General features: G+C 34.1%; 1 protein-coding gene and 2 long non-coding RNA genes across 3 annotated transcripts in view; all 3 read left to right on the forward strand.

Moving 5' to 3' along the window:
- Nucleotides 1-18,855, forward strand: part of LOC149425845 (uncharacterized) — a 423,516-nt gene that overhangs the window by 181,918 nt on the left and 222,743 nt on the right. The gene's annotated exons all lie outside the window — the stretch shown is intronic.
- Nucleotides 1,548-11,639, forward strand: LOC149425847 (uncharacterized). Its single transcript, XM_089643722.1, has 2 exons — nucleotides 1,548-2,577; nucleotides 11,446-11,639. Exons 1-2 carry the CDS (start codon nucleotides 1,548-1,550, stop codon nucleotides 11,637-11,639), a joined length of 1,224 nt encoding a protein of 407 aa, XP_089499848.1.
- On the forward strand, nucleotides 14,306-15,737 carry LOC149425848 (uncharacterized). The gene is made up of 3 exons (XR_016304244.1): nucleotides 14,306-14,489; nucleotides 15,278-15,418; nucleotides 15,663-15,737. It is a non-coding gene; the product is annotated as an uncharacterized LOC149425848 (long non-coding RNA).

Below are 18,855 nucleotides of genomic sequence, written 5' to 3' on the forward strand. Positions count from 1 at the left end.
CGATATTTTATCAGATTATTTTTGCATATCCAAAATAAAATTCTCTCCGGATTTTCTTTCGGATAAAGATTTGTGTCACTCCATTGTGAAAATTACAAACAGTTTTTTGGCCACTAACGTTTTAAGAATATTGTTTTTTCTGGTTCGCAAAGTGATTTTCATGTTTTCTCAGAGAAGAATCATACATAAAATAAATAAATTGATTAATAATATTCTCGGGATGAAAACGGTGTATTTTTTCTTACAAGTTCAGTTTAACATAATAGAAACAGCATTTGAGAAGTAAAATAAATAGCATTTGAGAAATGCCAGTTTCACCGATTTTTTTTAAGGATGGTAGAAAGTTGAAGTATTAGTCTCTGCCCGAGTAAATACAAGGTTTTTAAACGGAAGGCATAACATATTTTGTATTATTGTCTTTTCCAGAAATAAAAATAAAACATTATTTAATTACTCTTTAAATAACATCAACATTGCAACAGTCTCAAATATTCGTGATCTTGGAATAACTCTTGATAATAAACTTCAATATAACCTTCATATACAACAAATCACAAATAAGGCTGCTAAAATGTTAGGTTTCATCATTAGAAACACAAAATTTTTTAATAACATCAATATCATTAAGCAACTCTACTTTGCCTACGTACGAAGTCATCTGGAGTTTGCATCAATTGTTTGGTCTCCATTCTATAAAATCTACATAAACAAAATCGAAGCAATTCAAAACAAATTCCTAAAATATCTCTGTTACAGGTCATTTGTAAGATTTAAAAATTATGCAGAGGCAGCTTCGTACTTTAAAATTGATTCATTAAGTGTACGAAGGCATCATGCAGATGCTCTATTCCTATATAAATTAATTAATAATAATATTCAATGCCCAGAGTTGCTAAATAATATTAAATTTAATGTGCCTGCACGTTTAACACGGTCTTCTATCCTGTTTAAAATCGATCAAAGCAAAACGAACTGTAGACAAAATTCTTGCCTGAACAGAATATGTAATAATTACAATAACATATTATTCAATATCGACATCTTCAATTGCGAATTTACTAAATATAAAATGACCTTAAAAGAGTATTTCACTGATGTTTCTTGAATTGATGTTTCTGATGTTTATGTTTCTAGTATTTATATATTTATAATCCTGTTATGGTATGATTTATATGCACAACATTGTCTTCTTATGGTTATGGTTATGATATGATTTATATGCACAATATTGTTTGTATTCTTATGGTTACCAATGTATCGATAATCTTTTATTTTATATAAATTTTAGTTTTTTTTTTCCCCTTTATTTTTGTTGTATTATTTTGTTCTATTATTTTATACAATTCTTTTATTTTATATAACTATAACTTCACATTTCTCATAAATTTAATTATTGCGTGGCCTTCATAGTGGAACGGAAAATGGGAAAATGCATATTAGACTTTAAACCCATTAATGAAAGAATGTGCAGCTTACGCATAAAAACGAAATTTTTCAATGTAACATTGATCAACGTACATGCTGAAACGGAAGATAAAGAGGACATAATGAAAGATACATACTATCAGAAACTCGAACAGGTCTACGACACATTACCATCGAACGACATTAAGATGGTAATTGGGGACTTTAACGCCAAGATAGGACAGGATCCTCTGCTCCAACACATTACAGGAATGAACAGTCTACACAAGCACGCTAATAATAACGGAACCCGAGTGATTGATTTCGCAAAATCAAGAAACCTAATAGTGGCCTCGACTCAATTCCCAAGAAAAGACATACACAAACGGACCTGGACGTCGCCAGATGGTAGACACCATAACCAAATTGATCATGTCCTGATAGAAAGAAGGGGGGCAACGAGCATCACAAACGTAAGGACGTATAGGGGTGCCAACTGTGATTCAGACCACTACATGGTGGTGGCCACCTATAGGAGCCGAATTGCAAACAACAGGACACGAAAATCACCAACTTTTCCAAAAATCAATACGGAAGCTCTAAAAACACCAGAAGGCAAAGAGCAGTATCACAACGCCCTTGTAAATAGCCTACCAGATCAGATCACTGAGCAGAACTCCCAAGAATCACTCGAAAAAGATTGGAATGATATAAAAGAAGCAATTGTAAGAGCAGTGGAATCAAGTGTCGGAAACATGCCCAGACAGCCCAGGAACCCGTGGTTTGATGAAGAGTGTGAAAGAAAGATAGCTGAAAAGAATATACTCAGAAAGAAGTACTTGGAAACGTCAACAAGAAACAAAAGACAGGCGTACGAACAAGCGAGAAAAGAAACGAATAAGCTGATACGGGGAAAGAAAAGAAAATTCTTGAATGATATACTGCTAAAAATGGAACAGGACTTTGTCAATAATAATCCTAGAGAAGCATATAGGGGAGTAAACTTCTTCAAGAAGGGTTTCAAACCGAATACAACACTATGCAAAGACGCTGATGGATCAATTATATCAGATAAGGAACGAATAAAAACAGTGTGGAAAAACTACTTCTATAAACTTCTCAACCCTAATAGCGACCTGAGAAGTCACCCTATCAACATCCCCACTGAATCATGTAATGAAGAATCAGCGAATCCACCAACAATGCAAGAAATAAATGCTGCACTAAAGAAACTTAAAAACAACAAATCGCCTGGGAAAGACAACCTCCCGGCAGAGTTGTTCAAATATGGAAATGAGCATCTGAGAAATCTGCTACTCAATTTAATAACTAAAATATGGACACTGGAAAAAATCCCAGAGGAATGGCAAATAAGCATAATATGCCCAATTCACAAGAAAGGTGACAAATTAAAATGCGAAAATCATAGAGGAATATCACTTCTATGCACAGCATATAAAATCTACACCATGATACTGAAACAAAGAATTGATAAATATGCAGAAAACCTACTGGGAGAGTATCAGGCAGGCTTCCGCACCGGTAGATCCACAACAGACCAACTGTTCACCGTCAGACAGATCTTGGCAAAGTGCTGGGAATTTGACATAGACATACACCAACTATTCATTGATTTCAAGCAAGCATATGATAGCATAGATCGGGAGTGTCTATATGACATACTACTACAATTCCAGATTCCACCTAAATTGGTTAGGCTCATAAAAGCCACAATGTCAGACTCAAGATGTCAGGTCAAAATAGACGGAGAATTGTCGGAAGAATTTACAGTATCACAGGGACTTAAACAGGGGGACAGTCTGGCTCCCACTCTCTTCAACATTGTGCTCGAACATGTAATACGAAAAACACTAATAGACACTGGCTCCAATATTTGTTTCAAGAGCAGTCAAGTTGTCGGATATGCGGATGACATCAACATTGTCGGAAGATCAATTTCAGCCATTAAGGAGGTCTTCGACCCTTTAGAAACAGCGGCGCGGGAAGTAGGACTGCGAGTTAATGGTGACAAAACAAAAATGATGGTACAGAGCAGGAACCCCTCACACAGAAGAAGAAGTAGTGCACTATTTAAAGACAACTACTCATATGAAGTGGTCGATCAATTCACCTACCTGGGCTCCAGCCTGACAGAGAACAATGAGGATCCAGCAGAAATCAGAAGGAGAATCACAGCAGCCAACAAAACATACTTCTCTTTGCTGCCAGTGTTTAAGTCACGTAGTGTCCACAGAAAAACCAAAATAACCATATATAAGACCATTGTAAGAACTGTATTGGCATATGGATGTGAGGCGCTGACACTGACGGTAAAGATGGCTGAAATGCTGGATACTTTTGAAAGAAAGGTGCTGAGAAGAATATGTGGACCCGTGAAAGAGGGCGAACAGTGGCGTATCCGGCACAATATAGAATTGTACGATATATATAAGGCCCCTAGCATCTCTGCACACATGAGACTCCTCAGGCTGAGATGGGCCGGGCATGTACAGAGAATGCCGGATACACGCGTCCCAAAAAGAATTCTGACTGGTCACCCAGGTGGAAAGAGAAAAGTGGGAAGACCCAGACTGAGGTGGGAAGATGAGGTAAGAGGGGATGCAGCACAGTTTCTCCAGGTGACAAACTGGAAGTCAGCCGCTGAGGACAGGAGGAGTTGGAGGCGACTGTTGCAGGAGGCCAAAGCTCGATATGGGCTGTAGCGCCATCGAAGAAGAAGATTGTTTGTATTCTTATGGTTACCAATGTATCGATAATCTTTTATTTTATATAAATTTTAGTTTTTTTTTTCCCCTTTATTTTTGTTGTATTATTTTGTTCTATTATTTTATACAATTCTTTTATTTTATATAACTATAACTTCACATTTCTCATAAATTTAATTATTTCTTCTAATGCTGTCTTACGTAAAGTCACAAGGAGGAAATCCGTAATTGGTTTTATTTTGGCTATTTTACTTATGTACAATCTGTAAAAATGTAAACTGTTGATTTCCAAAAAATGAATAAATAAATAAATAAATATGTATAATTAGACCTAATGATGAATTCCTTAAAATTTTATGTAACACGTCCACAAATAAACCAAAACTTTTTTTATATAAAAGATGGCAATGAGGAACCTTTGCCATAAAATACATTCAAATATTGCTATACAAATATAATTTATATATCCTTAAGCCCTCGCATTCCTGATTTCTACCGATTTGTAACATATTTCTCTTGAACACTTTAAGTTTCTAAAAAGGATATGCTGTTTTTGAAGATAATATCTGTAGATAATATTTGTAGAGCCGAAACGTTAATCATATTAAATTGCCTAAAAAAAAATTTATTTCCAAAAATTTAAAAAACAAATTTTGTCTTGTTATATTCATATATGTTAGAAGTATGAAAAAATCACAGTATGTCTTTAAATGCAACTTTGGTATGTTTCGAGAAATTTTTGCTCTATTTTAAACGACTCGTGTTTTATAAAATATTTTCACAATTTTCGCTTGATTAATTCCGTTTTTTTTATATTAGCGCGCTAGCTCTAACATTCGAATTTACATATTTACCTTTCACACCACCTTCTTGTACTTTTTGAACGCTTACTACCGGAGTCTTAGCGCAAAGCACAACTTACGTAATGCACGTGAAACTCACCTTTTGTTCTTGTCGTATTTTTCATATTAGCGCGCTCCCTCTAACATTCGAATTTACATATTTACCTTTCACACCACCTTCTTGTACTTTTTGAACGCTTACTACCGGAGCCTTAGCGCAAAGCACAACTTACATAATGCACGTGAAACTCACCTTTTGTTCTTGTCGTATTTTTCAGAAAGTTAATCTTATTATTTTATGTCCTTTGTTTCATTAAAAATTCTTTGTATTTATATTTTAAGAGTCCAAACCGCTTTGTTTGAAGCCAGTGGGACTATGGCATCCTCAATTGGGGATGCCATAGTCCCCAGGTATGTTGAAAAGCTGAAATAGGATAGAAGGACATGGGGAAGAGAAGGCGAAGAAGTACCTGGCTCTGGCCGTTTTTGGAGACCAGATTTAAATAACCCGGTACTTCCCCTCTTGCCTCTTTCCACTACCTTCAGCCTAACAACATACCCCTATTGAGGATTCCATAGTTTCACTGACTCCAGACGATTGCGAGCAGTTTGTACTTTTTTTGCGGTTTTACATAGTGTAGTAGGATTCAACAAAGTGCTGGTATAGATTACGTTTAATTATATTAATGGTGGCAGTAAATATATCAATAGTAACCCCAAACTTGTTGTCTAGATCAAGGCTGCCCAACCTTTTTAACAGTTGGGCCAAATTGACGATTTTAAATCACTGGCGGGCCACTGAATACCTGACGGTTCCTGTTTCCATGGGGGGGGGGGTTGTTAGAGAATTTCTATAAAACATAATTCCCCACAAAAAAAATTCAAAATGAGTGCTCCCCACAAAATATTTGAAATCCATGGAGGGGGGGTTGTTACGGAACTTCGCTGAGGAAAAGTTCCGCGCACCCAAAAACATCATATGTGATTCCCCACAACAATTTTTCGAATTCCATGGGGGGGGGGGGGTGGCTACAAGATTCCATTTCGGACGCATAAAATATTATATCAAAAACCGGTGTATTTTTGTTTAAAAAGTAAGTTCAACAGGCTAGATTTTTTCGTCGCTGATTCTCGTTCTGAGTAGCCTAAATAGCGATAAATCGCCTTCGTTGGCAACACTGGTGACCGCGCGCAAACTGCATTGTTTGTTTTACCGCGGGCCCGCGACACTTTTTCAAATTGGCGGATTGGCGGGTTTTTTTGAAAATGGTTCACGCGGGCCACTTATAATTCGTTCGCGGGCCACATTGTGGCCCGCGGGCCTGGGGTTGGGCAGCCTTGGTCTAGACTCTAGATCATGGATCCTGTTGGTTTGTGATTGTGTCTCATAGTTGGTTGTTTATCTGTTGCAGAAGAATGTTACATTTTGTCTTTGTTCCTAGTCGGTACATTGTATTTAATAGTGGTGACGAAGGCAGGGCTGTTAATTAAGTTGTTAATAACTCTGTAATACGACCAGTTCTGAGATAACTCTCCTGTCCTGTCCGTAGGTACCTAAATTTGGGTTGAACTCGTTCAATATTATTAGAGTAAAGTTTATACAAAGGGACTAAATAAGTTAACTATATTTCACTTCTTCTAATTAAATATAAAGCGTTTTCATACAATCTAAACAATTAAAGTTCTGCAAAGGAAGCCAAGCCATCTTTAACGTGTGTAATAAATGTCAAATTTCATTAACAACAATTTGAACTATCTAGTGGCGCCAGTTAACTACCTATTTAAATTTTGTCACACGTCAGAAAAGTATTATGTGTAGTTCATATTTCGTCACCGCCCAGGACACAAGTTCATTACAAACCGCACCTCACTGTTTTACTATCGCTTATGAAACCGCTAAAATATCGCTACCTACGCGCGAATCTTGATAGTTTCGCGCGTCCGCTCGTTCAATTCGCGATTATCGCATTATCTCAAAAAACAGAGCTAAATTTTACCTCATTCACTCTTTCTTTATCGATCACATCCTATCCTATACTAAAAATTCTCATCCTGTGGTACGTAAACTGTAACGTGGAGAGAGAAAAATGGTGAGTCATTGATTCCATTCCTATATTGAAGTCCATCAAAATACTTTGCAATTATATTATTGAAAATTATCGCACCGGCGCGACCCACACTATCACAGAGATCCTGCTATGTTTTTTGTTGTGTAGGATCTGAAAACATTTAAATGATATATGCTTTTTCGCTCAACCTCAGATGAACATTCAACGCTGAAGCATCTTGAATAATATTTATATAGATTCGACAATAGCCGCACAAGTATAAGCTCATCATTCAAACATTTTGTTTTTATCGCAAGATAATGCGACAATGTATTACAACTTCAACACCAACTGAGATAATATAATTCAATATTATGTTTAAAACGATTGTTCCATTGTGCCTTCAACATAATGGACTACAACAAAGACATATTTGTGACTGTAATAACATTTTATAATTAAATCATGCATTATACGTCAAATATAATAATATAAAATCTACTCCATATTGTATTTAATGTTTAATAAGATACGAGTCACTACCCTCCACAACCTTCTTATCGTTGTGGTCTATGCATTTTGTTTTTGAATATAATGGATTCGAATCCAGTGTTGCCAGGTACATGTGTTTACAATAGTGCTGGGTGATGTCAAATCAATTTGTTTGACGGACCTTTCATAAATAGTTTTATAATGTTTTTAACCTTTCTTTTTTATCGAATTTTAGGGCCCTAAATGATAATGTTTTAAATGAAGATACAGTTTTCAGACGAAAACATTCTTAATATTTAGAAATATATTCAAACCCCACTATTAAAGATTCATTTGCAGCACATTAAAAAAATGTATCGTCCACATCCTTCCATTGTTACAGATTTATTGGGTTGTCAACTGTCAAACATCTTAACTAGAAATTATTTTCTTGAAAAATAATTTGGTCCACTTTGTAAATATTCGTTAAATCTTTTTAGCACGATGTCTTTTACGTTCGGGATAATTCTGTGGAATACTCCTTCGTATTAGTTTTCGGTCAGAACGCAAGGGAATTTCCAGTTTTCTAGCTATGTTAATAGATTCAGCAACACATTCAGTGCATACAATGCAGAATATTCGGAATTTACCCAGTTTGCCTCAGGGCCAGGCTCTAGGTACTCGGTTACAGTGATTTACAAAAATGACAAATAATCGGACATGTGTCTAGTGTGGTAGTCGAAAAGCATGTAAAAAACTGTTTACAAATATATTTTAGGAATAAAGGAAAGAAAAAAACAATTGAACCAAACTACATGTATTTAATTATATCATAGCGTGTTATTATTGACACTTTCGCCAAAACACACCTTCAAGGTCTTATGTGCATCCATGCTAATAGTTGGTACGACTGTGGTCACAAGTGCCAAATTCGATCCCGATCTCGTCATTTGCCTTCTGGCTATTGCAATGTAAACATGCCTGCTCCGCTAGAAAATTGAACTAAGAAGGATAACGAACAGTATTTTTTTGCAAAAGAATCTTTGAGTCAGGTAATTTCAAAAGTCAGAACAAATGAAGAGTAAGTATGAATGTGAATGAAGGAGTGTGTGCCAAGAGTTGTGTAGCAGTTCATTATCTTTGCTTACCACTTATGTGATACGTCGGAATGGTTAGTTAGTCTATTTACGATTACTGTGAAGCAATTTTAATAATTCCACTCACTAATATAATATACACACTACGCTATGCTCTCAACGCGTTATTTGAGCATGGCCTATATTACCATATCGCTCGCATACAGACAAGTCAAAGGAGACAAATAATAGTGTGGGCGTGGCCTAGATGATATGCCGGTATATGCGAGGGGGTGGGAAGATTATAGTTTTCGTTTGACACGCTTTTGAGGTGATTTTTCATAAAACTTGCTAATTGCTATCCAATATTTCTACTTCCGATTTTATGTCCGGGTTAAATCTTCCCCATAGGAAAAACTAAACCCTTCTACTCACTTTCCCACAAATGATCAGCTAGTCAATCAAAACTATGCAAGTGCATTATATAAGCAAAATAAATACAAAACAATACAAGAACAACACGTCAACTAACCAGAGATCAAATGGGAAAATAATTCACCGACTCCAGATATTTTCTTATCAGAGGGTTCGGCTCGGTAGAACTAACAGGGCCTATAAATCCTACTGATCCCTCAATAATAATAATAATAACATGGAATTTATATAGCGCAGTTTAGTGTCATTTCACTTCAAGTGCGCTTAACTACTCGTATAACAAACTTTAAAAAAATGGTAATTCAGTCTTAATGGTTCTTAAAATTATTCCTACAGTGTGCCTTACCCAATACAGATCTAATATTATAACACTAAATACACTGTTTATACAACATAAATATTTAAAAAATCTTTCGTTATCCTACATGCATTCAAAATGACCGACTTTTGCATATTTATATATAATTTTTTTAATGAGAGAGCTAGGTATAATGCCAGTAGCCGAAATAACGAATGGTAATATTTTTATAGTCTGAGAATGCCAAATTATTTTTATTTCATTTCCTAAATCTGTGTATTTTCTTATTTTTTCACTAACAGATTTTCACTATAATAAAACTATGCTCAAAAAATGCTCTAATCAAATTTACAGAAAAATATGAGTACCCTGCTGACCAACACAACTATATTACAAGGAAGAAATCCTCAAAACTATTGAACATCCCAAAATTAAATACGTCTTTTGGCCAGAAAAATCATAATTTCCATGCTACAAAACTATATAATGCCCTGCCAATTGAACTCAAAAACACAACGGAGACACAAAAATTTAAAAACAACATCAAATTATGGCTAAGTAAACATGAAGATGAGGAAATCAATAAAATTATGAACTGAACAAATGTGAAGACAATTTTTTAAATTTTTTTTGTAGAAATTAACAAGGAAATCACGATCTACACCTATACAAAAATCTACAGTCCGCCTCGGAACAGGAATACCTAGTGAGGAGGACTGCGAATAATATACTTAACTTTGTAATTATAATTGTCGTTAATAAAAAAATAAATAAAAATGTTTGTAATAAAAAGCATTGAGAGTACAGCGTCGTGTGACCCGGGCAGTACTCTTCTACGATTTCTCCCAAATATATTCTTTACTATAATATGTTTAATCTTTACTATAATATGTAACTTATAATAATATTATAAGTAACTAACTACCCACAATATATCGTGTCATCAGTAGAAAAAAAACTTCGACCATAAGTAGGTACCGACCCCGTTACTTGTATATATTTTATAACAAGCGAATTCGTTCGAATATTTTAAAATTGACATTTTATCGATCCATTTAATGTTTGGATTTTTATTTTGAGACGTTTTTTAAGTAAATGTATATTTTTTGATATGTGCTTATTTTATGATGTTTTTTTACAAATTCCAACTATTGTTAAGTGGGTAGATTCTTAATTAGTGTCTGTGTTGTGTCGAATGTTTGTTTTGTTCAAGCAATCAACCTCGTTATATTTAAGTGTCACGTGTATTTAATAGCAGGTATCATCATAAAATGTAATTGAATTGCTGTTCATTAGATAATGTGTATTTTATTTAGTCATTGAATTATGTTCATAATAAAAATGGTAAACTTTGAATTACCCTGCATTCAAAGGGTGCTTAAAAAACACACTTGATTTCAATTTAAATATCTAATAGATACAAATATATAAGTAAACATGCATAACATAACTTTTTAGGGTGTTAGCTTGGGTTATTTTAATAATTTATGCATATTGCCTAAACTTCAAACATACCTTTGATTGAGAAAAAATGGAACTTTAATGCACCTTTTACCATCTCCCACGACATAAATCGTTATTACTTGGGTGATTAAGTTGAAACTAAGTGCCATTGATATTTTTTTTCGTATTAAGTGCGCAGCTGAATTCGACAAGTTTATATTTTTGGCTAGTTAACCATATCGTTTGTCGCTTGTATATCCAGAACTCGTGGTAGTTAATTTATTAAATGTGATTATATCTAGTTCTACGATGCGTCATTTTAAAATCTGAATGGCAAATCCCACTTGCCGGTCCAATGTTTATTAATAAAACTTTACGTTGGACAACGTAATCCGTAATCATAAAATTAAGCAACGTTGATGGCAAAATACACATAAAAAATCCACGATTCAATAAAATATCTAAGCTATAAAACATAGAGGGTGGTCTGAAAAGTTTCCGACCTCAACGCAAAGATGGCGGTACTCGTCAATAAAAGCTAGTGGATATAGATGTGCATCTTTTGACAGTTACTCACCAAAGTTTTGGCCATTTTGGACACGAAGTTTTTAGTTGACAGTCGTTTGAGTGAGTTGATGTGTGTTTTTGTGAAAATTGAAAAAATTGAGTATCGAGCTGTTATAAAATTTTTGTTTTTGAAAGACAATACGCCTACGCAAATCAAAGATGAGTTGGACTCTGTGTATGGAGACTCTGCACCATCATTTACCACAGTGAAATTTTGGGCAGCTGGATTTAAACGTGGCCGTAAGAGTTTGGGAGACGATGAACGTTCGGGACGTCCAAAAACTGCAACTATTGACGATAACATTGCTAAACTTCACCAATATTGTTAGACGACCGCCGAATTAAAGTGAGAGAGATAGCCGAGTTTATGAAAATGTCCAAAAAACGTGTCTGTCACATATTAAATCAAGATTTACACATGAGAAAACTGTCCGCGCGTTGGGTGCCGGGTTTGCTCACGGTAGACCAAAAACATCTTCGAATGAACATTTCCAACGCTCTGTTGGCACATTTTAGGCGCAATAAATCAGAGTTTTGGTGCCGATTAATTACTGTAAATGAAACTTGGATACACCATTATACGCCCGAAACAAAAATACAGTCAAAACAGTGGACTGCAAAGGGGGATCCGGCTCCAAAAAAGGAAAAACTGTTTTCTCGGCTGGGAAAGTGATGGCGACTGTTTTTTGGGATAGTCATGGAGTTATCCTAATTGACAATCTTCAAAAAGGAAAAACTTTTACAGGAGCATACTACGCATCATTACTTGACAAGCTGAAGGCAGAAATTGCGGAAAAACGCCACATTTGCAGAAAATGAAAATCCTGTTTCACTAAAACAACGCGCCGTCTCACACCTCAGCGGTTGCCATGGCAAAAATCCACGAATTATGGTTTGAACTGCTAGACCATCCACCTTACTCACCAGATCTAGCCCCAAGCGATTTATATTTGTTCCCTAATCTAAAAACTGCGGTCGGAGGACAGAGATTTTCGTCAAATAAAGAGGCAATCACCTTTGTGAACAATTATTTTGCAGAGAAAAACGCCGGGTACTATTTGGACGGGTTAGAGAGATAGGAGCATCGCTGGGAGAAGTGTGTAGAGTTACAAGGAGACTATGTAGAAAAATAAATAAAAAACCCTTGTTTCATTATTAAGTCGGAAATTTTTGAGACCACCCTGTATATATGTATAGAATGTGCAGATGTCCTAGATTCTTCAGATACAAAAAGTGTCAAAATTATTAGTTAGCCATGTTAAAATTAGATTCATATCAATTTGATCCTAGCGTAACTCCTTCGTACATTTTCTCTTGTTTTCCAGGCAAATATTCCAATATTTTCGACCTTCGCTGTCCTAACTAGCGTAGCTCCTTCGTACATTTTTTCTTGTTTTTCAGGCAAATTTTCCGATATTTTCGTTCATTTCGAGCGCAGTGAATCGCCTTCCTCCTTATTTTCTGGCTTCTGACTTAATTTAGGTATTTTTCTAACAAATTTATTAAAAAAATAGCATTAAAAGTGGTTAATTCTTAAATAATGAGAAACAACTTAAGTATAACTAATAATTTGGACACAAAATGTAACTAAATTTTGCTATTGATCTTCGTGATTATATTTCGTTAAATTCGATAGATATCTTATAATGAGATGTGCATAACGAAATGAATTAGGTAAATATTAAAAATTTAATTACTTTATCTCTTTATTTAGTGAACATATATTTGATATTGTATACATCATAAACTTATTAACCTAACAAAAAAAACTTTTTTACCGATTTTCGTTAAATAAATATATAAATTATTTACTACATATTCAAATTAAAATATCTGAAATTTTGGTAAAGTTGTCGAATTCCGCTTCATGCGAACCTTAATTAAGAATAAATGGGAATTTAATGCAATTTTTACCATCTCCCCCGAAAATTTGTATTTCAAATAGTACGAAAGAACCTTCAATTTGTAGGGTAAATTTAAACCATGTCTATTACCATTACATAAACCACATATTATGACGTAAGAATAATGAATTTAGTAACACGTCAAATTCCTTAATATCATCCATACCAAGGAATTCAAATTAATACCAACATTCATAATAACGGTTTAGTATAATGTAACTAACTAACTAGCAACTATGCAGTGGTTCTAAAACAGTTGCTTCTGGGTTTCATATAATGCCATATTGTACGAAATATTATGCGATATGCAAATTTGCTTTCGAAATGTGATGATGAAAAAACATATTAAATATATAAAAACGATGACCTCCGTCGTAGAACGGCAGGACTGCTCAACTCCGGACAAAAAGGTTGCAGGTTTGAAATTATGTTCTGTTTGAAATTTAAGTGAATTTATTTTAATTATTTCACACGAAACAAAACAATAAATATTGTTATTGTGGAATAATTTAATGAGTAAAAGACAGAAAAAGGTTAAATCACATCTAGGAATTGAACCCAGAACCTCTTCCTTTTATTCATTTGGACATTGACAGTAATTTTTTCTACAAGTTATACGCTACTACACTGAAAAAAATGAGTTAGCTAAAGTGTTAAGCTAATTGAAGTTGTGTAACCATCGCCTAAAGTTCAGCTACTTTACCTAAAATACTTTATGTGCAGATACCGTCGTTGTTTAGTAAAATGTGCTTGAGCTATTACAACTAAACTTTAATAATAGCACACTAAAAGCATACTTACCTAAACAAAATAATCGGTTTGGTTAATCAAGCTAAAGTAATTTACTAAACCTATTTCACTTTAGTAACTTAAGTTTATGTGTTACTTCCCAAAGTATTTAGCTAAATTTAACTAAACATCTAGTTTGGTTAAATGTTTTGTTCATATAGCAAATATCTAAATTTGGTATTTTTACATAACAATTAGTTGCTTTGCACAAACTTAGGCAAAGTGCAACAAAACTTTAGTTAAAATCTCCCGAACTTTGGTAGATCTGTTTATCGCGCAGGTGTTCATTTACGACGCAGTTATCAGATCGCCACAGTTCGCACCATACGTGAATTGACGTTCGTTGCGCGCGTTGCGAATTTATTTTTGAATTGAATTGAATTTATGTTAACCGCTGTTCCTAGTTCCTAGTGATAATGGCAGACAAAACCGTGGAGGATTATTTAATTTCTTGGAATCTGGAGGCTTACATAGAAACATTTAAAGGTGAGTTTTCTTTTTTCATTTTTTTATTGATTTAGAATTTAGATCATGGAACTATGATATTATATATTATGATAATATCCATTCTATTTGATTTAGAAACTGGCACCTTCATTATTCCATGACTCAAGTACCTACGCAATAGATTTAGAAGATTTGTATTTATTATGTACCTAGTTTGAAGAGTGCGTGTTGACGCTACAACCAAGATTGTGTCAGGAGTCATGACACAAGTTACAGAGAGTGATATATAAAAAAAATAATAATTGGATCACTTGTATAGCGCCGTTTTTGTGCAAAATCACCTCAAGGGCGCCTTTATTTCTTTGTTTGTTTCCGCCAGTATTATTTTGTATTGAACGAATGTTGTTTGAAACTGTAGTATTTTCTAAGTTACAATTTTACCCTAGCCAGAAACTAGAACCAACCAAACTAGCTTTGAAATCGTATATATTATATTTTAATAAATGTGTATTGCAAATTATTAATTCGGACATAACATTTTGAACATTGAATTCTGTTGTTTTTTTTTTGGGAGGGATATTTTTTTTTAAATACAGGGTGACCACCCATTGTTAATGTTTACATTTGAAATTTTCATATAAATGAAATAATTTCATTATTAAAACTATTTTATCTCCGCTTGATTCATGATACAGGGTGTTCGGTATCTGCTGTTGAATAAATATACATTTTTTAATGAATAATTTTCATTCCTTTGAAAAATAAATTTTTATTTTCTTGTTTTGAAATTTTTTGTATTATCTCGTCGTTTTTTTTCTTTATTTCAGACTCAAGCCATAGACTCGAAAACACTCCTGATAATATCTCAAGATGATATTAAAGAATTGATTCCGACTGTAGGGCACCGGGCACTGCCTACAGCACACATTAATGCGCTCAAGGATGTTATTAATCCACCTGTCATAAGTGTAAGTTTTTAAAAGCAGTAATGATGACATATTGTTTACCTAGGCCTTTTTTGGCTAACCATTTGGAAATAGTTGTACCGGACGCGATTTTGATACAAAAATAATAGTATTTAAAATAATAATTCCTGTAATTAATGAATAAATCGACTGCCGGGGGGTCAAGCAATTCCAAAGGGATAAAAACAAAGCTTGACCCCTTCACCCTTTCTTTCCCCTTTGTGTACATACCCGCTTTTTGTTTCAGATTGAAGATATACCTTCAACTTCCAAACAAACAACGCCCATATATTATCAACACGATGACTTCCTTGTAAATGACATTTCCTTGTTGGAAAATAAAAACAAATTACAAAGAATAACGCAAGAAGCTTTTGAAGAGCAAATTTCGAATGTAAGTTAAATAATTTTAGTAAGTTTCAGATACCTAAGTAACTTAGGTTAATTGTTTTATACATTCCGATATATGTATTTTAGTAGTGGCAGCGTAGAATAGCCATCCTGTGACTGATATTATGATGATTATAGAAGTGGTTATTAGTTTTGTAATCAATATCCAATTTAATTTTGTTTTCCAGGACTTACGCAATCATCTCCTATCAATCAATGAACGGCAAGCACTTTTAATGCAGTTTGAGTCAAAGGGTCTGTTGGACAATTCTGCCAGACTGTGCAGTACTATTATAAGTAAGGAATTGCAGGGTAATCCAGATAGATCCATTACAAGCAAGAGATTTTATGAATTTGCTTTTCAAATCACCAAAGTCTTTAATAAAGAAAGCGCAGCTGGATATTTCACCCCGTATGTGTGTTTTGGGCCTACCCAAAAAATTGCTGCTAAAGGTAAATTACTAGACACATACAGGCAGCGCCGAAAAGAATTTGCCAAATCAGGACACAAACATCTTTTACTATATTTAAAAAAAAATTATAATAAAAAATGATAATATAAATGTGTGTATGATCAAACGTGTTTTCTTTTTTGAGGCTTTGCTGGTTGCTGGAAACAATATTTTGAGAGACGATTCTTAACAAAATAACTTTTATATGAATGAGGTTTTTAATAAGTACTTTCTAGTCTTACAAAACATAATATTTATTTATTTAGGTTTCATCTCTCAAAAGGGTTGTAATAAACTACCTGCAACTCAAAGTATTTAACCCATGATTCTGAATTATGGATATAATCCTTCGAGTTGATTGATGGTGGTTACATTTACACCCTGTATTGTTTTCAGCTAAACTGCAAAGCTGCACTTCCCATTTAATTTAGATAATCTAACCAAAAAGCTTAGCTACAGTACCTAAAGCTAGCTAGCAGTAGAGAGCTAAAACACCTATATCGGTAGGGCTATTCCAACCGAAGTTTAGTTAATCAACCTAACCATTTTGTAATATTAACTAAATAATAAGGTTACTACATCTAAACAGTTCAGTTTTTCTAACCGAACACTACAAAATGGTTTAGGTATATAATTTTTAGTTTAGGTAACACAACTAAACACAAAGCTGTCTCAGCCGATTAGTTTAGCTAGAATACCTGAATCGTTAAGCTGTCATAAATACAGTTTAGGTAACACAACTAAACACAAAGCTGTCTCAGCCGATTAGTTTAGCTAGAATACCTGAATCGTTAAGCTGTCATAAATACAGTTTAGGTAACACAACTAAACACAAAGCTGTCTCAACCGATTAGTTTAGCTAGAATATCTGAATCGTTAAGCTGTCATAAATACAGTTTAGGTAACACAACTAAACACAAAGCTGTCTCAACCGATTAGTTTAGCTAGAATATCTTAATCGTTAAGCTGTCATAAATACAGTTTAGGTAACACAACTAAACACAGAAAGCTGTCTCAACCGATTAGTTTAGCTAGAATATCTGAATCGTTAAGCTGTCATAAATAAACTGCTGTTTAGCAAACAGTAGCTAAAAGTTCGGCAGTCACCACAGCAACTAAACTGTTTAGTAGATAATTACTGAAAATTTGGTAAATCGTACCTAAACATTTCTTTCAGTGTAAGTATTAAATTATACAAAATTAATATACCTATTATGCATGCCCTAAAAATGTCTTGGTATTTTCGTCGGGGTCGAAAATTATAGTTCTTAATCTTCTCTAATGACATCACTATCCATCTCCATCTCATTTAGTATTTTTTGTTATTATTACTCATACCTATATAGGTATGAGTATTTAGTATTTTTGTTGATATTAATCATACCTACAGCGCCCTTGAGGTGATTTTTCACAAAAACGGCGCTATACAAATTATCCAATTATTATTATTATTATTATTATAGTTACGCGTAATAATGACACAAAATACTAAATTGTAAGAAAGTGTGTGGAGAGATGAAAAAAAAATTATAACCGGCAAGAATTGTATGGAGAGATTATGAGACAATTTTTAAAAATCAATAAGTGCAAGAAGCTCACGATTTGAAATATACTATAATAAATGTTTAATGAAAAATTAAGTTAAAATAATTTTTGAATGATCTATCACGTAATTTTTTAAAATAAATTAGTTTTATGTGTAAGCAAAGAATCTTGAGAAATGTCCAAGTGGAGTAATTTTTCGTAGTGGCTATAAGTTCCTTGCCGGGGAAGTGCTCTGACCACTGAGCTAATACGAACATATCAAATTTATAACTGCATCATACTTCGACTGCTACCAACATTATCTTCATTTTCTTAACGCATGTTTTTTGTCTGCTATCCTTAGGTACGAGTATGATGGCAAGATTCTAAATCGATGTAAGTTGATATGGTTGAATAAGCTCAGTGGTCAGAGCACTTCCCGGCAAAGAAGAGGTCCTGTGTTCAATTTATAGATGCGACATAATCTTTTTCTATCTTTCCCGTTTCACATTTTTAGTTTGAGAATCGTTAATGTTGTCATCAACGATTAAATATGTTCTCGTATTATGTGTTTGCACTTCGTTCCAGAGTGGTAGAGACTCTTCGTGTCGTACAAAGTGAAATACCACAAGTTTTGTGAAATGGTTTTTAGCAATATTTATTGATCAGATCCGAATAGCTCAATACTTTAAAAACTTCCTTTACATACCCTCTTCGTTTTTTCCAGCTTCATAACATACCCCAACTTTGGGTATGTCATAGTCCCACTTGCTTCGGGAAGTTGTGACTTGTGCGGCGGTAATCGCAAAAACAATGCAACCTTGTTTTCTGACGTCGGTTTTAAAGTGAAAAGTGTCACCCAAGTAAAAAATAAATAAAAGTATTACTAGTCGGCTTGAGTTCAACGACTGTAAAATATGGACGAACAATATGGCTTATATTTTGACAGCGGAATCAATGTTGTCAATTCCAATTCGAAAATATTGCGGAAATTTAACATAGTAAGAGATCACTGTTCCTAAATTTTTAGCCAGATACAAACAGATTTTCTGTTCAACGGTTAAATTTGCCTGG

This window comes from Hesperophylax consimilis, chromosome 2 (genome assembly GCF_061612785.1).
Source record: "Hesperophylax consimilis isolate HC1 chromosome 2, BYU_Hcon_1.0, whole genome shotgun sequence".
NCBI lineage: Eukaryota > Metazoa > Arthropoda > Insecta > Trichoptera > Limnephilidae > Hesperophylax > Hesperophylax consimilis.

Bases quoted from the DNA above. Each gene is read 5' to 3' on its own strand.
- LOC149425847 (XM_089643722.1), top strand. From the start codon at position 1,548: ATGAAAGATACATACTATCAGAAACTCGAACAGGTCTACGACACATTA. The intron at 2,578-11,445 runs GTAATGAAGAAT...TGTTTTTGAAAG, and splicing joins CAACATCCCCACTGAATCAT to ACAATACGCCTACGCAAATC.